General features: G+C 52.2%; 1 protein-coding gene across 2 annotated transcripts in view; it reads right to left on the bottom strand.

Moving 5' to 3' along the window:
- PRDM10 (PR/SET domain 10) overlaps positions 1–21,345 on the bottom strand; it is a 1,138,198-nt gene that overhangs the window by 324,322 nt on the left and 792,531 nt on the right. For both annotated transcript variants that reach the window (XM_086956905.1, XM_086956904.1), the window contains exon 20: positions 5,598–5,738. In XM_086956905.1, coding sequence (XP_086813031.1) covers positions 5,598–5,738 — 141 coding nt within the window. The remainder of the gene's footprint in view (positions 1–5,597; positions 5,739–21,345) is intronic.

Genomic DNA, 21,345 nt, shown 5'->3' on the forward strand with positions numbered 1-21,345 from the left:
CCATGCAAGACACTGACCACTGGTGCCTTGAAACTAGGGCCCTGAATGGGAGGGAGGATGGGTGGGGCGGTAAGGAATCTATCACTACTAATGTTTCTTACAGCTATATCGTTACCAAAGGTAAGTAACTTGTTCCTCTGAAAGAAACACATAGTGATAGATTCCTTACCTTAGAATAGATACCCCAGCAATACCAACCCTGGTGGTGGGTCTGCGAACCAAGATCACACCAGGAAGTCTCGGACGACAGAATGGCCAAAGAATCTGTCTCTCCCGACTTGGCTATCCAGACAGTAGTGCTTAGTAAAAGTGTGCAGCGAGGCCCACGTAGCTGCCTGACAGATGTCTTGCAGGGGACACCAGGTTCCAATGCGGTAGTGGCTGCAGTCACCATGGTGGAATGGACGTGCAGCCCAAGCAGAACTTTTTACTTTTTTAGCAAGAGAATAACAGTCTTTAATACACAAGACGACCCATTGGGACATAGTACACTTGTGTACTGCCCGACCTATTTTTGGCACCAACCTAGCTAACAAAGAGCTGGTCATCCACCCGGAACTGTTGTGTGCGGTTCAAATAAAATGAGAGTGCACGTTTTGGGTCCAGACGGTGGAGCCTCTCTACCTCTCTAGAAGGATGCGGAGGCGGAAAGAAGGTGGGCAAAGTGATGCCCTATGTGAAAGGCAGTGACAACCTTTGGAAGAGAGGATGGACATGTCCGGAGCACAACCTTGTCCGTAAGGCAGATAGAAAAGGAGGCTTACAAGAAAGAGCCTGGAGCCCACTCACTCTCCTAGCAGAGGTGATGGCAACCAGGAAATCAGTCTTCAAGGTTAGCAGACGAGGAGAGGACAGTTGTGAAGAGGCTCAAAGTGAGAGCACATTAAATATGTTAGAACCAGGTTCAAATCCCACTGTGGCATCACAAAAGGAATAGGAGGGAAAAGCCTTTGAGAAATCTATTTACAATAGGGGACTTGAAAAGAGAGGGATGATCAGGGAGTCTGAGAAAGGCCAAAATAGCAGAAAGGTAGCCCTTGATAGTGCACAGAGCAGAGCACTGCTGGGCTAAGGAAAGAAGATACAGAAGAACTTCTGAAAGAGGGGCAGAGAGGGGATCCACAGCCTTTGCTGTGCACAATGCCACAAATTTGTTCCACCTGCAGGCGTATACCAACTTAGTAGAGGGACGCCTGGCTGCCAGAATGACATCACAGACTACAGGAGGTAAGTCAAAAGGAATCAACTGCCGCCGCTCAATCTCCACGCAAAGAGGTGGAGGCTTGACAGGTTCGGGTGGAGACCGTCCCCTGCTGCTGCGACAGAAGATCCTCCTGAAGAGGCAGTCAGATCGGGGAATCGATTGTCATACTGAGTGGCTTAGGATACCAAACTCTTCGAGCCCAGGCTGGCGCTACAAGAATGACTTGGGCCAGGTCACGCCTGATCTTCTTCAGCACTCTGGGCAGAAGTGGTATAGGCGAAAAGGCGTACAACAGACCTCAACTCCACTTGTTGCGAAAAGTGTTGCCTAGCGAATGCCGCCTTGGAAATTCAAACGTGCAGAACTGCTGACATTGCACGTTCTCTTCGGTGGCGATTAGATCGACCAAGGCTCTCCCCACTGTTGAAAGAGACCTTGCGCCACGTCCGAGTGAAGACGCCATTCGTGATCCATCATGCACCTGCGGCTGAGTTCATCCGCCTTGGCATTCAGTGAAACTGCCAGGTGTTGAACCACGAGGCAAATGCCCTGCTGTTCCAGCTATGTCCAGAGGCGCAGAGCCTCCTGACATAGGGTCCACGGCTCCACTCCGCCCTGTTTGTTGCAGTATTACATGGCGGTGGTGTTGTCTGTGAACAACTGCACCACTTCCCTTTGACAGAGGGAAGGAATGCCTTCAGTGCAAGTCAGATCACCCAAGGCTCCAGAAGGTTGATATGGAGCTTGGACTCCGCAGGAATACAGAGGTCTCTGATCTCCGCATCTGCCATGTGGCCCCCCCACCCCATGGGGAAGCGTCCATCACCACTGTGTGCTCCGATTGCGGAAGGGAGAGGGATCTGCCATGGACCCAATGTTGGTTTGGGAGCCACCACTGCAGCTGCTGTGCAGTGCCCTCCGAGATCTGGATGTAATCGGACAGGTTCCCCTGATGCTGCGCCCACTGGACCTTCAGGTCCCACTGCAGAGCCTGCATATGTCATCAGGCATGAGTGACCAGCAGGATGCAGGAGGTCATGAGGCCCAGCAGCCTCAGGGTCATCCTGACTGAAACCCAGGATAGAGGGCGAAAGATCGGAATCATAGCCAGAATATCCTGGACTCGCCATTCGGGAGGATAGGCCCAAATTTGCGTCATGTCCAGAAACGCTACGATGAAGAGGAGCTTCTGAGAAGGAACCAGGTGCGACTTCGGCACATTGATGGAGAACCCCGCCAAACGCAGGAGGTCAGCCGTAGTCTGCAGGTGGGAAACAACTGTCTGGGGCGATTCCGCCTTCAACAGCCAGTCGTCGAGATAGGGGAAGACTGGAGCACCTGATCTGCGACCACCACCATCACTTTCGCGAACACCCGATGGGCGCTCGTAAGGCCAAAGGGGAGCACGGTAAACTGAAAAGTCTTGTGGCCTACCTTGAACCGCAGGTAACGCCAGTAGGCCGGCAGGATGGGAATGTGGAAATATGCGTCCTGCAAGTCCAATACTACCATCCAGTCTCCAGGGTCAGAGCAGACAAGACCTGAGCCAGATTTAGCATCTTGAACTTTTCCTTCCGGAGGAAGCCATTGACAATCCATGAGGTCCAAGATAGGACAGAGGCCCTTTTCCTGCTTAGGCACCAGAAAGTAGTGGGAATAAAAACCATGTCCTACTTCTGGCGCAGGAGTGCGCTCGATGGGCACCTTGGCAAAGAGGGCCGCGACTTCCTGTTGAAGAAGTGCCAAGTGATCCCCCGACATGCGGTGGTATTGGGGTGGCATGTCTGGAAGGGTAGTCTCGAAGGGGAGGGAGTAGCCTCTCCGGACTATGTCTAAAACCCCCCTGTCCAAAGTGATGGTGCGCCAGTGGGGGAGGTGATGGTGAATCCTGCCACCCACTGGCGTTTGATGGGCCTGAAAGACTGGACTAAGAAGGCTTTGGGGCAGTAGTGGCCGGGGTGGAAGTGCACTGACCCGCCCGCTGGCCCCCTGAACTGCCTCTGCGGTTCCCACATCTGCGGCCGCGCTGAGACTGCTGCAGCCTGTGGCTCTGAAGCGAAATTGCTGGGGCACCCCTTCCGCTGCCACGATAGGAGCGAAAAGCAGAAGGCATGTCCATCAGGGTGTTCTGGACATCTCACGAGAAGCCAGTAGTCCTCAGCCAGGCGCAGCTCCACCATCGTTTAAATCGCTCTGCCCAGCGAGTCGGCTGTGTCAAGGCCACATCGTATCGTGAACTTGGCTGCATCTCTCCCCTCAGCAATAGCTTTCGAGAGCACTGTCCACACCTCCTCCGGACACTGAGACAGCACTTGTGCCACCGTATCCCACTCAGAGGCATGCAGTGTTCACAGACCACAGCCCTGAATTGGCGCAAGAAAAAATCTTCTTCCCAAATTGTTCCGGTCTCTTGGATTCCCTGTCCAGGGGTGCGGTAGGGAATGCGCTCTGGGACGTTGAGGCTTGGACAACCAAACTCTCAGGGGTGGGGTGTTGGGAGAGGAAAATGGGGCCGAGCAATGGCGACGGGCCACGTTCCTATCCACAGGAGCCCCTGCGTTGGATGTGGAGGAGGTGCCCAAAAGAACGTCAGAAAGTGCCTCATTGAAAGGCAGCAGTGGCTCCGCAGAGGTAGCCACAGGCTGAAGCACTTCTGTCAGGAGGTTAGTCCTGACGGCCACGGTAGAGAGTTGGAGGTTGAGGGCCTCTGCCGCCCTACGCAACACCACTGCATAACTTGCACCCTCCTCCGTAGCCACAGTAGGAGGAGTGAGCATGCCAAAGTCAGGGGCGGTGTTGAGACCGCTGGCATCCCCCAGTTCCTCTGCCCAGTCCGGGTCATACTCGCACTAAGCTCTGAGAGGCTCCTCAGACCCCTCCCAGTCCTCCCCTTCCTCCTCAGGCTGATGTACAGGCCGAAAATAAGGAGGCTGGAAATAGGGTTAGAAAGGCCCCATCGGCATCGGAATCGGCGTCGGGCGACGCCGTTCTGGCTCCGTGTCCATGCTGGGGCTGAAACTAGGGGCGACATCGTCCGGGGCTACGGGCGACGTTGGAGGGGGTTCCGGTGGGGTCAACGTCGGTGGAGGTGTAACGAGGTCAACCAGCGTCGACCGGGATGCAGGCCTGGATCCTTGGGGGCCCTGCGCCGCCGGGGCCGAAACCGACAGCGATGCCGGAGCCGCCAACAGTGAAGCGCAAGGACCCCGCAGTCGGGCCCGACGGCCCAAAGTGGCGGGCCATGGCTGACAGGAATTCCTGCTGCTGGGCCGGAGTCGCCGACAGACCCGGGAAGGGCGGGTAGGCCGACGGCGACACCGTAGGCTCCGCCGGAGCCGCAGGGGAGGCACCACGCGCACCCTCAGCCGCCTCGGGCGACGGGAAGTCGTCGAGCGATGACGCTTCTTCGACTTCTTGTACTTCGTCTTACCTGACCCCGAGTGCGAAGACTTCGATCCAGAAGAACTATGATGATGATGGCTCTGCGACCGGTCCCTCGAACTCCCATGGGACCTTGAACGGCGTGGAGCCGACTGCCGGACCTCCAGCAACTTTCGAGACCGCTCCCGCAAAGTCTTCACCCATGGCCCGGCAGTTGGGGTTGTGGTTGCGCCCCAGGCAGTAGAGACACAAGCGGTGTGGGTCCGTCACCGACATCATCCGATGACAGTCCCCACAAGTCTTGAAACAGGGCATCCCTACAACACCAAGAGTCAATCGACTCGAATGAATCGAGATAAAAAGCCTCAAAAACACAGTCGAAAAATGACTTGGGGTACTACTGTCTCCGGACCTGCGCTTGCTGGCGCGGAAAAATAAAGGACTGACGTCAGCGCGCGAGGGTGGCGTCTAAGTAGCTGATGCAATGTCATCTCTGCTACCACGATGCCAAAGACGGACGCGGAGCCGCACGACGCCACCTTCTGACGCACAGGGGTACTGCTGATGAAAACTTTCCGGATCCAGTCTGACGCCTGGGGGTAATTCTAAGGTAAGGAATCTATCACTATGTGTTTCTTTCACATATGATATTTTCTATATGTGTATATACTTTCAGTGTTCCTTATCTATTGTATGTATACGTACTAATTATTGCTTCTCCTCGTGTTTCACAATCCATCTCACCCAGGTTTGTAAATACGATCTATATACATACAATTGCACTTTCTGTCTTATATAATGCTCCTGATTTATCTATGTACAGCACTCAGATGATCATAAACCTTGTATGCACAATACAAAACGATTCAAAAATAAAAAAACATAAATAAGTACAACAATAAATAAGGTATGGTGCTCCGAGGCCACTTAGTGTTCTGAAGGAACATCATATGTGAAGCATTTAGTAGTACGCTTGGGTATTAGATAAGGAGTCCTCTTTCCTGGCACATACCTGTGTTGATATCTGATGCTCTGGGTCCGTCTCAGCCACCTGAATGTGCTGCACTTGAATAGTATGCTGAGTGTATGACTGAGGGTCATGCAACTGGCCCACGTCTACTGTGGAATGATGGGAGTGATGAGGGGATGTAGCCTGAGGACAAAAAGAACCACAAACACAGCAAGAAAAATCAACTGCTTTTACAGTACTTTTTTTTCTTAATACAGTTTGTGAACAGTTATTTCCCTCCCCATGAAAGCTCTTGTCTCTTTTCATCTCCCATCATTAGTGCTAGTTTGAACATGTACCCTCATGTGGATGTGTGATATGCCACATCCAACTGTGTGGATTTTATTAGAAAATTAAAAAAACGCTTCAACTGGGTGTTAAACAGCTACATTATTACTCTTTTAAATCTGAGAGTTATGAAGTGCCTTTATTTTTTATTTATCTTTATTCAGTCCACTCTGGCATTTTTGTACTTTTTCAATTAAACAAAATGGTTTGGTTTATTTCTTAACATAACACCTAAAATACAAACATTAAGAACCACACAAGTACAGGGAGGTACCTAACCACTTGAAATAAACAAATGCAGTACTTGTCCAGAATTCAGAAATCATAGAATTGTTAATGATGCTTCCTATCTCAACAATTCTTCAACAAACTTTCCAAAAGAAAGCTCCACACATTCTTAATTTTTGACAAATTTGAAGTATAAGGGTATCCGAGGCCAAGTTATACGCACTGTTTTCCATGGAAGTCCCTGCAAAAAAATGTTTTTGCAAAAAACAGTTCAATGCAGTCCAACAAAACAATACCACATTTGTTAGGCAGAAAGGTTTGGATGATTTTGGTGCCTTTTTTGCAGAGACGTAAGCGAAAATGTCTGATGAATATGCCTGCATGATATATCTAACTATTAGAGTATCAAATCATCAGGAACATTAAATGAACACAGAAACCTGCTTTGTAAGTCGTTGAAATTTTTTAACCCTTGAGAGCAGTGAGATGCAGTGACCTAAATAGTTTTTTTGCAGACACTGTATTGCAACCATCTTGAACTTTTGATTGAGGTCACTTATCGCATTTTATTGCAAGCAGAGAATATGGCCAACCACCTCTGATGCATTACTTGAGTATAATTCTTCAAAGAAATTCACATTCCACTAGAGCCCAATTACTGTAAGAGTCTAAAAATACGAAGGCATTCATCAAATTTTTACCACTAATCTTGAAGCGTGATTACAAACATTTATGAGAACACAAAATGGCTCTGGGTTTAGGGGTGTGTTATAGCAACCTAAAATCCTCTAATTTCACTTAAACAAGATCCGGTTAGCTGTGGGACAGAGTAGTCAGATGATTCAAATAAAGTAGCATTGTATCTATAGAACAAAAACTGAAATTTGAAAGCACTGACAGAACTTTAACTCCAACCCCCACTTTCCAATGCCCATGACCTCAAATGCGACATCAAACAAGACCACAGATGGTCTAAGGAAAAATTATTTTTGCAGGTTTAACGCTCCCTCCCCCTTCCTGCCCCTATTTTAACTACTAGGTGCTGGTATAATGGCACTGAAAAGCCTTGCGCCCTGCTAAACAGAAATTATGTGCATGGGCACTGACCCTAAAACTGGAGTAAGTTTAATTGACTTGTCCCCAATTGGCATAATCTGACTTACTTGTAAATCCCTAGTTTATGGTACCAGAGGTACATAGGGCCTGCATGTTGAGGTATCTTTTGTTGATTGCAGCAAGTATGTGCCCCCATGAGTAGGAAAAGGTAAACATGGCTCCCAGACTGCCACTGCAGACTGGCATGGCAGTTTAAAACTTCTAACCCAACTTTGCCATTTAAAGTAATGGCAAAACCCAACCTCCCCTTCTAATATATGTAAGTCACCCCTAAGGTAGGCCTAATGAGTCCTGAGGCAGGGTGATGTGTGTTAAAAAGTGGAGCATGTACTTTGACATGTTCCAAAAGTGAAAACCCTAAACTGTTGTCAGGGCCAGCTTTAGAGCTGGTGGCGCCCGGGGCGCCAATGTTTATTGGTGCCCCCCAATGACCACCTCCACCCAGTGGCGTAGCTAGCCCTATAGTGGGGGGAGGCAGCCGCCCCCAAAACTCGTGCTGCCCGGGGTGGACCGCTCTCCCCCAATCCCCCTAGCTACGCCACTGCCTCCACCACGGACTTCCTCACCACCAGCCTTTAACAGTACCATAGTCTCCAAAACCACACTTTCTTAGATGCTTATATAGCAGTTTGCATCACACCCACATTACACAGAGACAATCAATCATAAGTGTTTAACTCAGTGTATAGAACAAGTTACTTACCTTCTGTAACAATATATCTGTAAGAAACATTAGTTAGTTATAGATTCCTTACCTTAGAATTACCCCCAGGCGTCAGACTGGATCCAGAAAGTTTTTTCGTCAGCAGTATCTCTGAGCGTCGGAAGGTGGCGTAGGTCAGCTCCGCATCCGTCATTGGGGTCGAGTTCGCAGGGATGACGTTGCGGCAGCTACTTAGACGCTGCCCTGGCGCACTGAAGTCAGTTCTGTACACGACTTTCCGCTCCAGAAACGCAGAGCTATGCAAGACACTGACTACAGGTGCACAAAACTAGGGCCCTGAAAGGATGTCCTTAACCCTAGAAATCAGTTCGCAGAACGGGAAGGATGGGTGGAATCTATAACTAGAACTAACTAATGTTTCTTACAGATATATCGTTACCGAAGGTAAGTAACTTGCTCATCTAAAAGAAAAACGTTAGTTATAGATTCCTTACCTTGGAATAGATACCCCAGCAATACCAACCCCGGTAGTGGGTCTGCAAACCAACAGCACACCAGAAAGTCTTGGAGAACAGAACGGCCAAAGAAGCAGTCTCTCTGGACTTGACTGTCAAGGCAGTAGTGTTTGGTAAAGGTGTGCATCAAAGCTCAAATAGCTGCCTGAAAAATGTAATTCATAGGAACTCCACGTCCCAAAGCAGTAGTTGCTGCCATCGCCCTGGTGGAATGGGCGTGCAGTCCCACTGGAAGCTCCTTCTTTGCCACAAAATAACAGGCGCAAGACAACCCATCAGGAGATAATCCGCATGTGTATGGCCCGCCCTTTCTTGGCACCCATGTACCCAACAAAGAGCTAGTCGTCCACCCGGAACTGTTTGGTCCGATCCAAATAAAAGGAAAGCGCATGTTTTGGGTCCAGATGGTGGAGTCTCTCTTCCTCTTTAGAAGGATGCGGAGATGGGAAAAAGGTGGGCAAAGTGATAGTCTGCCTGATGTGGATGGCAGTGACAATCTTGGTCAGAAAGGATGGACGTGTCCTGAGGACACCTTTGTCCGGATGCACAGAGAGATAAGGAGGCTTAGAAGAAAGTGCATGGAGCTTACTCACCGGTCTGGCTGAGGGGATGGCCACCAGGAACGCAGTTTTGAGAGTGAAGAGCCTTAAAGGACACTTGTGAAGCGGCTCAAAGGGAGCGCACATTAAATAAGTTAAAACCAGGTTCAAGTCCCACTGAGGCATAACGAAAGGAATAGGAGGAAAAAGATGAGTTATGGTTTTCAAGAAACGATTAACAACCGGGGATTTGAAGAGGAAAGGCTGATCTGGAAACCGAAGGATGGCAAAGATGGCCGAAAGATAGCCCTTGATAGGGCCCAGAGCAGAGCCCTGCAGGGCTAAAGAAAGAAGAAAAAAGAGAACCTCAGAAAGAGGGGCAGAAAGGTGATCCTCAGCCTTTGCTGGGCACCATGCCACAAACTTGTTCCATCGGCAGGCGTATACAGTCTTAGTGGAGGGACGCTTGGCTGCCAAGATCACATCAATTACTTCAGGAGGCAGGTCGAAAGACGTCAACTGCAGCCGCTCAATCTCTACGCAGGGAGGTGAAGGCTGGGCAGGTTCGGGTGGTAGACCGTCCCCTGTTGCTGCGACAGAAGATCCTCCGGAAGAGTCAGACCGGGTGGAGGATCGATGGCCATTTTGAGCAGCTCGGGATACCAGACTCTCCGGAGCCACAAGGATGACTTGGGCCTGGTCGCGCCTGATCTTCTTCAGCACTCTGGGTAGAAGTGGTATAGGCGGAAAGGCATACAACAGACCGCAAATCCACTTGCGACGAAAAGCGTCACCTAGCGAGTGCCGCCTTGGAAATTCCAACACCCATAATTGCTGACATTGCGCGTTCTCTTTGGTGGCGAATAGATCTAACCAAGGCTCTCTCCACTGTGGAAAGAGACCTCTGATCTCCGCCTCTCCCATGTGGCCGCCCCATCCCACAAGGGACGCATCTGTCACCACTGTGTGGTCTGGTTGGGGAAGGGAGAGGGATCTGCCGCTGACCCAATCTGGTTTGTGAGCCACCACTGCAATTGATGTGCAGTGCCCTCCTAGATCTGGACGCAATCGTACAGATTCCCCTGATGCTGCTCAGGAGGATAGACCCAAAACTGTGTCATTTCCAGAACCACTCCGATGAAGAGGAGCTTCTGAGAGGGAATCAGGTGTGACTTCGGCACATTGATGGAAAACCCCAGCGAATGCAGGAGGTCGTCCGTAGTCTGGAGGTGGAAGACGACTGCCTGGGGCGAGCCCGCCTTCAACACCAAGTCGTTGAGATAGGGAAAGACTGAAACCCCTGATCTGCGCAGAAGAGCTGTGACCACTGTCATCACTTTTGTGAACACCCAAGGGGTGCTGGTAAGGCCAAAGGGGAGAAGAGTAAATTGACAATGGTTGTGGCCTACCGTGAACCGCAGGTAACGCCGGTAGGCCAGCAGGACAGGGATGTGAAAATAAGCGTCCTGCAAGTCCAACACAACCATCCAGTCTTCTGGATAGAGGGCAGACAAAACCTGCACAAGTGCCAACATCTTGAACTTCTCCTTCTGGAAGAAGCGGATGACGTCCCTGAGATCCAAGATAGAACGAAGGCCATTGTCCTTCTTGGGGACCAGAAAGTGGTGGCAATAACAACCACGACCTACTTCTGGGACAGGAACGCGCTTGATGGCCGCCTTGGCCAAGAGAGCCATAACTTCCTGCTTGAGAAGGGCCAGATGATCCTCCAAAATGGGGTGGTATCGCGGTGGCATGGCTGGAGGGGTAGTCTCGAAGGGGAAGGAGTAGCCCCTTCGGACTATTTGCAAAACCCACCTGTCCGACGTGATGGTGCGCCAGTGGGGGAGGTGATGGCAAATCCTGCTGCCCACTGGCGTTTGATGGGCCTGAAAGGTCAGACTAGCAGTGTTTGGAGGCTGCTGCAGAGGAGGGGTTGGAGAACTGGCCCGCCCACTGGCTCCCTGAACCACGGCGTTGGTTTCCACGTCCCCGGCCGCGCGAAGGTTGGGCAACCTACTGCAGCCTGTGGCTCTGGGCGGGGCGTAGTTGGTCACTGCTTTCGTAGCCGCTAAAGGGGAGAAAAGCAGACTGCACTGGGCGGCTGGAGAGGCCCTACGACTTGGCAGTAGCCTATGAGTCCTTGAAGAACTCTAGAGGGTTGTCCGCTTTGTCACCAAAGAGGCGATGGACATCAAAGGGCATGTCCATCAAGGTGTTCTGGGCATCCCCTGAAAAGCCAGTCAATCTCACCCAGTTGTAGCAACAAAGTGCTACTGACGTTGAAATTGCTGGTCCAGAGAGTCGGCTGTTTCCAGCCCACAACGGATGATAAACTTGGCTGCATCCCTCCCGGCGGCGACAGCCTGGGAGATCACTGTTCCGGCCTCCTCCGGACACTGGGGCAGCACCTGCACAACCGTATCCCACACAAAGTGTGAATAACGGCCCTATAGACATGCAGTGTTTACCGACAGCAGTCCCAAGCTAACGGAAGAGAACATTTTCTTCCCAAGATGGTCCAGCTTCTTCTTGGATTCCCTTTCCGGTGGAGCGGTAGGGAATATACTTTTGGAAGTGGAGACTTGGACCACCAAGCTCTCCGGGGTGGAGTGTTGGGAGAGGTAAGTGGGGTCGCCCGGAGCCAGGTGGTGGCATGGGGCAATCAACTAATCCATGGGTGCCCCCGTGTTGGGCCTAGACCACGTGCCCAAAAGGACGTCGGTAAGGGTCTCATTAAACGGCAGCAGGGGCTCCGAAGAGCTCGAGCCAGGTGGAGCACCTCTGTCAGGAGGTTAGTCCTGACCGCCACCGTAGGAAGCTGGAGGTTGAGGGCCTCGGCCGCCCTATGCAATACAACTGCATATGACACTTCCTCCTCTGTAGCCCCTGTAGGAGGAGACAACATGCCATGGTCAGGAGATGTGTCAAGACCACTGGTATGCCCCAGGTCCACTCTCCAGTCCTGCTCAGATCCCATCTGATAAGTTAAGGGGTCACCTGACCCCTCCCAGTCCTCCCAGTCCTCCTCCTTCTCAGGTTGTCAATCTGGGTGAAAGGGACGCCACGAGTGAGCAGGGGCACAAAAACCCCACTCTGCGCCGGATCCAGCGTCGGGCGACGCCGGTCTGGCTCCACGTCGGGATGGAGGCCGATGTCGATGCGGCCGGGGACACGATCGGTGTCGGTTGTGCAGTGGTGCCGGAGGAAGTGGCGCCTGTGGAGATGCAATCAGGTCAACCAGCGCCGATCCGGATCCAGGCCTGGATTCACGGGGGCCTGGCAGCGCCAGAGTCAACGGCGGAGAAAGCCTAGGTCCCCCAATTGAGTCTGCGGGGCTCGAAGGTGTGCTTGCGGGTTCAGGTCACCCAAAGATGGCATGCATCGCTTCGTAGAATGTACAAGGTTGGGTGGGAGAAGCTCCAGGTCCCGGGAAGCCCGGAGTCGACACGTCGAGCTCCGCGCGCGGAGACGCGGAATGGGCAACCTGCATCCCTTGTTGCGTCAGCCGACCGACAGGGAGAAGTCGAAGAGCGACGATGCTTCTTCAACCTATTTTTGTACTTCCACTTGCCCGACCCCAAGTGCGAAGACTTTGATGACTTGGACGAGTGGTGATGGCTGCGTGAAAGGTCCCTCGACCTCCCTCGTGACCGGGACCTCGAACGGGGCAGAGCCCACTGTCGGCACTCAAGCAACTTTTTAAAACATGTTTCCCACTCACCCGAATCGCTATCCCTCACGGCTGGCCCAAACACACCCCTAGCTCACCTCCCTCAGGCCTTAGCCAATTGGCCGGGACGGGGTGGAGTCTGGAGGCGGGACACCACAGTTAAAAGCCAGGTCCTCGCCGGAAGCGGGCAATTGTATGTTGCTGCCGCGCGCTACCTGTTAACTTGCGCTGTTTGATTAGAAAAACTTGCGCTTGTGTGGAAATTGTATTTGGCATTGTGTTTTTTAAAACTTTTAAAACTTGTTTCCCACTCACCCGAATCGCGATCCCTCACAGCTGGCCCAAACACACCCCTAGCTCACCTCCCTCAGGCCTTAGCCAATCGGCCGGGACGGGGTGGAGTCTGGAGGCAGGACGAGAGGCCAAATGCAGGTCCCCCCGCGGGAGCGGACGCACGCAGCGGGCGCGCCGGTGGCGCGCCAAAGGCAAGCCCGCCAAGCCCGTCCGTGCCAGCCCGGGCCCAAGGGCCATGAATTCGGCTCCAATCATCTCCTATACCTCCAGGGCACTAAGGGAGCTGCAGTCACCGCTCTCCACGCTTCCCTCAGCTGTCCTTGACCGCATTTCCTCCCTAGGCATTACTCAAAACGCGATGAGTTCCCCTGTTAACAAAGTTGTCCCTACTACCCCTCCCGCCTCTTGCACCATGGTCCCCGCCACAGTCAATGCCACGACCCATTGGGTGCTCTATCTCAACTCGCGGTCCATGGTCTAACATCAATTAGATATTTTCATTTTATTAACATCAGAAAAACCAGATGTGTTATTGATTACCGAAACCTGGCTCACCTCGGACTCTACCCCGGATGTGCTGGCCGCTCTCCCCCCAGATTACTATATTCATAATGTAAATCGAGCACCGGGCAGACCTGGTGGCGGGGTAGCGGCCATTATACACAAAAATTTTAAGTTCATCTCTACAGCTTCCCTAGCCCTACCGGAAGTTGAAAATCTCGTCATCAATCTTGAAACTGAAGCAGGCGCCTTCGCCCTTATACTTATTTATCGCCCTCCCCAGCCCATGCCCTCATTTCCTCTTTCTTTAAGCGAACAAATGGCAAACCTTATGACCTGTCACACTAGAATATTACTCATTGGCGACTTTAATTACTGGTTTAATTATATACGAGGTGGACCACAGGCTACTGAACTCTTTGAATTGCTAACCAGTCTAAATATGACTCAGCTAATAAAGGCTCCTATCCACATCAAGGGCCATATTCTCGACCACATCTGGTCCCATAATATCACAGTATCAAGTCCAATAATCTCCCCTTGCATCTGGTCGGATCACCATCTGATTGAGGTCATTGTGACAGTCCAGGCAGGGTAAAGCCCCCTAAAATGACAGGAGGGCTGTCTCGTAAAAGGAGCGCATATGACGCCCAGGGTTTCAATGACACCTTGGCCGGTACACTCCCTATTATTGACCCCAACTCCAACATCGATTCGATGGAGGCAGACATCACTAATTGGTTACAGACGGCCAGCGATAGGTATGCCCCTCTCACCAAATTCTCGCGTGCCAGGTATGGCAACGCCCACAAATGGTTTTCTAGTGACCTTAAGGCGCTAAAGCTCAAATTCTGCCAATTGGAAAGGAATTGGAGACGAGGCTACTCCATGGCAGATAGATTGCTCTTTCTGTTGGCCCTCAAAGAATACAAAAGCTCGATCTCTACGGCCAAAGCAGCAAATGTCTCAGAAAGAATACTCTTAGCCCATAACAAAGCGAAGGAAATCTTCAAATTTATGAATGACTTCACTAGCGATGACAGGATCTTACCTGCTCAGGCTCCTACTCAAGAGATGGGCAATTCCTTGAACACCTTCTTTGTCGAAAAAATCGTGGCTATCAAGAATAGTATTCCCATCTCTACTCTCGTCGGCTCGACTGACCTCACTCCCACCAATACACTTTCATTCACTCATTTCCCAGACATCTGCTTGAATACCTTATCAGAGCTCACAACTCGTGTAAAGTCGGGCTCTCCGAACGACTGCTGCCCTCCCGTAGTCCTTAGGGATATCTTTTCAACTCTACCCCAAAGCATTCTCCCTTTCCTCAATGAATCCCTCAGTAAGGGCATAGTACCTAGCTCCCTAAAGGATGCCATACTGGTCCCCTTACTGAAGAAACCGGGGGCAGACCCTTTTGACCCTTCTAATTATCGCCCTATTTCCCTCCAGCCCTATCTGGCAACGAATTTGGAGGTTATGTAGCACTTTCCCAAACGGAGGGAGGCCTATGTCACTAGGTGCCTCTCTAAGTTCATTGAAAGCACTAGTTTCCTGGAGCCTAACCAAGCAGGCTTTAGGCCGGCACATTCCACAGAGGCCGTCATTCTGGCAGTACTAGACACTCTGAGGGGAAACGCTGATAAGGGGGCCCCTCAGGCTCTGGTGCTCCTAGACCTGTCGGCCGCGTTCGACATGGTGGACCATAATATTCTGTTACACCGTGTCGGACAAGCGGGCATCCAGGGCCCTGCTTATGAGTGGATTAAGTCATTTCTGTCAGGTAGATCGCAAACGGTTCGCTTGGGCCCCTATACTGCCACTAATTTATCTACAGTATGCGGGGAACCACAGGGTTCTTCTCTCTCACCACTGCTGTTTAACTTGTACATCCGACCATTGATTCACTCACTAAAAACGTGGAAGATCACGGTTTTCAACTACGCTGATGATCTTCAGATCATCTTTCCCCTGGACTCCCCAAACGCTGCAAAATGAATTCCAAGCAGTGATGCTCCACATCCAGCAGTGGATGAATTACAATCAGCTGAAACTAAACCCTGGAAAAACGGACCTTGTCATTCCAGGAAACAGTGGGGCACATTGGGCCCTCACTACTGGCCAACTGAATTAGAACCCCCCCCTCTCCCGCCCCCTCCCCCCTCCCCCCCCTTCCCGCCCCCCCCCCCCCCCACGCCGTCATGCTCTGTGAAGAGTTTAGGGGTGACTATCAATTCCGACCTCTCTCTTAAAGGACATGTGGGGTCAGTGATCTCCGCCAGTATGTTCCAACTGCGAAAAATTAGAAAGATCTCCCACCTATTATTGTACGCCGCCCTTGTGCAAGTTATGATCTGCCTGGTGCTATCACGTCTTGACTTTTCCAACTCCCTTTATCTAGGATTACCACAGACCCTGCTCCGCCGCCTTCAAATTGTTCATTATCAGGCAGCAAGATTAATTCACAAAACCCCTCAATGGCAATCGGCTAGGCCTTCGCTACATAAACTACACTGGTTGCCCATTGCACTAAGAGCCGCATTCAAGACAGGCTGTCTAATCTTCAAAACACTCCACTGTAATAGCCCTCAATTTCTGAACAATCTCACTGTGAAGCACCTTCCGGCCCGCAACCTCCGTTCAGCCCACCGTCACCTACTTGCCACTCCTTCCATTAGACTGAAAAAGCAAGGCGGCCGCAGGTTTTCATACTTGGCCCCCAGGTTTTGGAACTCTCTCCCCCTTGTGATCAAGACCAGCAACAATCTACTGAGTTTCAGAAAGGCTTTAAAGACCTGGTTATTTTCACAATCTTGTTAACTTGCTTTACCGCATCATGTCCATACGAAACTTAGCGCCAGGAAACTTATGGTGACAGTGCACTTTACAAATTTTTATTAACATAACATAACATAACATTAATTTCTGCTCAAATGTATACTTTGCAGCATGCATGCATGCAGTTCTATGAAAAAAGTTAATGATACAGTTCAATTACAAAGTGCCTGTAAACAGGTCAGTGTGTTACATCTTTTAAAAGAGACATCATTTTGTTACTTGCAATCCATAAGTTCAAATCCTATATTAAGATATATTATGCACTTTGTAATCTGCTGGGTACTTGTTTACTGCAACAGGTGTATTAACTATCTGCTCTACTTTATAGTAAGTCAAAACCCAATTAAACAAAACTCCATTCTAACTTCAGATAGAACAATAATCATGAGTTATCCTTACATTTTTTTGTTGCCTGGGAATTGCTGGAGGAAAGGAACGCGGCAGGAGGTGCTTAAAAATAATAATGAACTTGCAAACACAGCGCCCTCCGGAAGTCAGCACCCGGTGCGGTGGCACAGGTTGCACTGCCCTAAAGCCGGCCCTAACGAACAAGTTACTTACCTTCGGTAACGATATATCTGTAAGAAACAGTAGTTAGTATTAGATTCCTTACCTTAGAATATCACGAGGCGTCAGACTGGATCCGGAAATTTTTCCGTAGCAGTACCCTTGCGCGTCGACAGGCGTCGTCTGCGGCTCGGCATCCGTCGTCGGCGTCGTGGGTGCCGTGATGACGTCGTCGGAGTACTTAGACGCCGCCTCCGCGTGCTGACGTCAGTTCTTAGACACAGCTTTTCCGCGCCAGAAACGCAGAGCAATGTTAAAAACCAACACTGGTACCATTGAAACTAGGGCCCTGAAAGGGGATGACCTTAACCTTAGATATCGGTTCGCAGAACGGGGAGGATGGGTGGGGCGGTAAGGAATCTAATACTAACTACTGTTTCTTACAGATATATCGTTACCGAAGGTAAGTAACTTGTTCATCTGAAAGAAACAGGTTAGTATTAGATTCCTTACCTTAGAATAGATACCCCAGCAATACCAACCACGGTGGTGGGTCTGCGAACTAATAATCACACCAGAAAGTCCTGGAGGGCGGAACGGCCAAAGAAGCCATCCCTCCGGACTTGGCTATCCAGGCAGTAGTGTCTCCAAAAGGTGTGCAACAATGCCCACGTAGCTGCCTGACAGTTGTCCTGCAAGGGGACTCCCCGGCCCAGGGCAGTGGTAGCCGCCGTGGCCCGAGTGGAATGGGCCCTCAGCCCAACAGGAGGTTCCTTCTTTGCCAAGGAGTAACAAGCCTTGATACACAAGACAACCCACCGAGAGATGGTCCGCTTGTGTACCGCCCGTCCCTTCTTAGCGCCCACGTAACCAACAAAGAGTTGGTCATCCACCCGGAACTGGCGTGTGCGATCCAAATAGAATGAGAGTGCACGATTTGGGTCCAGACGGTTGAGCCGCTCTTCCTCCTTTGAGGGATGCGGAGGCGGAAAGAAGGTGGGCAAGGTGATAGACTGGTCGATGTGGAAGGCCGTGACAACCTTGGGCAGGAAGGAGGGTCTAGTCCGCAACACAACCATGTCCGGATGGACAGAAAGGAAAGGAGGTTTGGATGAAAGAGCCTGGAGCTCACTCACTCTCCTGGCAGAGGTGATGGCAACCAGGAAAGCAGTCTTCTGAGTAAGAAGGCGGATAGGACAGTTGTGACGTGGCTCAAAGGGAGCGCACATCAGAGAAGTAAGAACCAGGTTCAAGTCCCACTGAGGCATCACGAATGGAACAGGTGGAAACGTGTGTGTGATGTCTTTCAGAAAACGAGTTACAATAGGGGACTTGAACAAAGATGGTTGATCAGGCAGCCTTAGAAAGGTAGCCCTTGATAGTGCCCAGAGCAGAGCCCTGCTGGGCAAGAGAAAGAAGGAAGAGAAGGACCTCAGAAAGAGGGGCAGAGAGAGGATCCACAGCCTTTGCTCTGCACCATGCCACAAATCTGTTACACCTGCAGGCGTATACTGACTTTGTGGAGGGACGCCTGGCTGCCAGAATGATATTACAGACTTCAGGAGGCAAGTCAAATGGCCTCAACTGTCGCCGCTCAATCTCCAAGCATGGAGGTGGAGACTGGACAGGTTCGGGTGGAGGACCGTCCCCTGCTGCTGCGACAGAAGGTCATACTGAAGAGGCAGACGAACCGGGGGATCGACTGACATACTGAGTAGCTCCGGATACAAGTACCTTCGTGCCCAGTCCGGAGCCACAAGGATGACTTGGGCCCGGTCGCGTTTGATCTTCTTCAGCACTTTGGGCAGAAGTGGTATAGGCGGAAAGGCGTACAACAGACCGCAGCTCCGCTCGTGACGAAAAGCGTCTCCGAGCGAGTGCCGCCTTGGAAATTCCAACGCGCAAAACTGATGACATCTTCGGTGGCGAATAGATCAAACCAAGGCTCTCCCCACTGCAGAAAGAGACCTTGCGCCACATCCGAGTTCAGACGCCATTCGTGACCCATCATGCACCGGCGGCTGAGTTCGTCCACCCTGGCATTCAGAGAACCTGCCAGGTGTTGAACCACCAGGGTCACACCTGATGCTCCAGCCACTGCCAGAGGCACAGAGCCTCCGGGCAGACGGTTCACGACCCCACCCCGCCCTGTTTGTTGCAGTACCACATGGCGGTGGTGTTGTCCGTGAACACCTGCACTACACTCTCCCGGACAGAGGGGAGGAATGCCTTCAGTGCAAGATGAATCGCCCGCAGCTCCAAAAGGTTGATATGGAGCCGGGACTCCGTCTGAGACCAGAGGCCTCTGATCTCCGCCTCTCACATGTGGGCTCCCCAGCCCTGGAGTAACGCGTCCGTCACAACTACGTGCTCCGGTTGGTGAAGGGAGAGGGATCTGCCGTTGACCCAATCGCGGTTCGTGAGCCACCACTGCAGCTGTCTTGCAGTGCCCTCCGAGATCAGGACATGGTCGGACAGGTTGCCCTGATGCTGGGCCCACTGAAACTTCAGGTCCCACTGCAGAGCCTGCATCCGCCGTCGGGCGTGATGCACCAGAAGGATGCAGGAAGCCATCAGCCCCAGAAGCCGCAGCGTCAACCTGACCGAGACTCGAGATAAAGGCTGAAAGATCGGAATCAGAGCCTGAATATCCCGAACCCGCTGCTCGGTAGGATAAACCCGAAACTGCGCCGAGTCGAGAACCGCTCGGATGAAGAGGAGCTTTTGAGAGGGACACAGGTGTGACTTCGGCACATTGATGGAGAACCCCAGCAGGTGCAAGAGGTCCGCCGTCGTCTGGAGGTGGCTGACGACTGCCTCGGGTGAGCCCGCCTTCAACAACCAGTCATCGAGGTAGGGGAAGACTGAAACCCCTAACCTGCGTGGATGAGCTGCGACCCCCGCCATCACTTTCGTGAACACCCGTGGGGTGTTGGTAAGGCCGAAGTGGAGCACGGTAAACTGAAAGTGCTCGTTGCCTACCGTGATAAGCAGGTAGCGCTGGTGGGCCGGCAGGACGGGGTTGTGGAAATAAGCGTCCTGCAAGTCCAACGCTACCATCCAGTCTCCTGGGTCCAGGGCAGCTAAGACCTGAGCCAGTGTCAGCATTTTGAACTTCTCCTTCCGGAGGAAGCCGTTGACGTTCCGCAGGTCCAAGATAGGGCGTAAGCCCCCTTTGCCCTTCTTGGGCACCAGAAAGTAGTGGGAGTAGCAACCACACCCTACTTCTGGCCCAGGAACGCGCTTGATGGCCCCCTTGGCCAAAAGGGCCGTAACTTCCTCTTGCAGAAGCCGCAAATGATCCCCCGATACGCGGTGGTATTGCGGTGGCATGGCTGGAGGGGTTGTCTCGAAGGGGAGGGAATAGCCCCTTCGGACGATTTGCAGCACCCACCTGTCCGATGTGACAGTGCGCCAGTGGGAGTGGTGATGTCAAACCCTGCCCCCCACTGGCGTAACATGGGCCCGAAAGCACAGACTAGGAAGGTTTTGAGGCGGATGCTGCGGGGGAAGGTGTGGACTGGCTTCGCCGTTGTCCCCGACCGCCTCCACGGCGGTTCCCACGGCCGCCACCGCGTTGGATGTTAGTCTGCGGTGCGTAGCTGGCAGCACGTGTGGGGGGCACCCCTTCCTTGGCCACGAAAGGAGCGAAAGGCACCCGTTTGCTGGCGTGGGGCCGAGAGGCCCAAGGACTTGGCCGTAGCCCTGGAGTCCTTAAAGCGCTCAAGCACATGGTCTGCCTTGTCGCCAAAAAGGCGACGGCCATCAAACGGCATGTCCATGAGGGTATTCTGGACATCCGCTGAAAAGTTGGCGTGGCGACGAATCGCCACCGTCGTTGCCATCGCTCTGCCCAGTGAGTCGATGGTATCCAGCCCACACCGGATGGAAAAACGTGCCACATCTCGACCCTCCGCAAGGACTTGGGCGAGTTAAGCCTTGACCTCCGCCGGGCATTGTGGCAGCACGTCCGCGACCGTGTTCCACAGGGAGTGGGTGTAGCGGCCCAAGAGGCATGCGGTGTTGGAAGACCGCAGTCCCAGACTAAGGGAGGAGAATATTATCTTTCCGTAATTCTCATACCTCTTGGATTCCCGATCAGGCGGAGCCGAAGGGAATGCAGTCTGGGAATTTGAGGCCTGGATGACCAGGCTCTTGGGGGTGGGGTGGGTGGACTAGAAACAAGGGTCGCCCGGGGCCGGGCGGTGGCATCTGGCCATGTTCCTATCTACAGGCTGGCCTGTAGCGGGCCTGGACCAAGTGCCCAAAAGAACGTCAGTTAAAGGCCTCATTAAATGGCAGTAGAGGCTCAGCCGAGCTTGACTGCGGTTTAAGGACCTCAGTGAGGAGGTTAGTCCTCACGGCTGCGACGGGGAGCTCAAGGCCCAAGGCCTTGGCCGCCTGCGTCAACACCACACTGAAGGTTGCCCCCTCCTCCGAAGCCACAGTAGGAGGTGAGACAAAACCAGTGTTTGGCGAAGTGTCCAGACCACTGGCATCCCCAAGTCCACCTGCCCAGTCTTCCTGGGACTGACACTCATGTGTCAGAGTGTCCTCAGACCCCTCCCAATACTCCTCATCACCC

This window comes from Lissotriton vulgaris, chromosome 2_1 (genome assembly GCF_964263255.1).
Source record: "Lissotriton vulgaris chromosome 2_1, aLisVul1.2, whole genome shotgun sequence".
Classification (NCBI taxonomy): Eukaryota; Metazoa; Chordata; class Amphibia; order Caudata; family Salamandridae; genus Lissotriton; species Lissotriton vulgaris.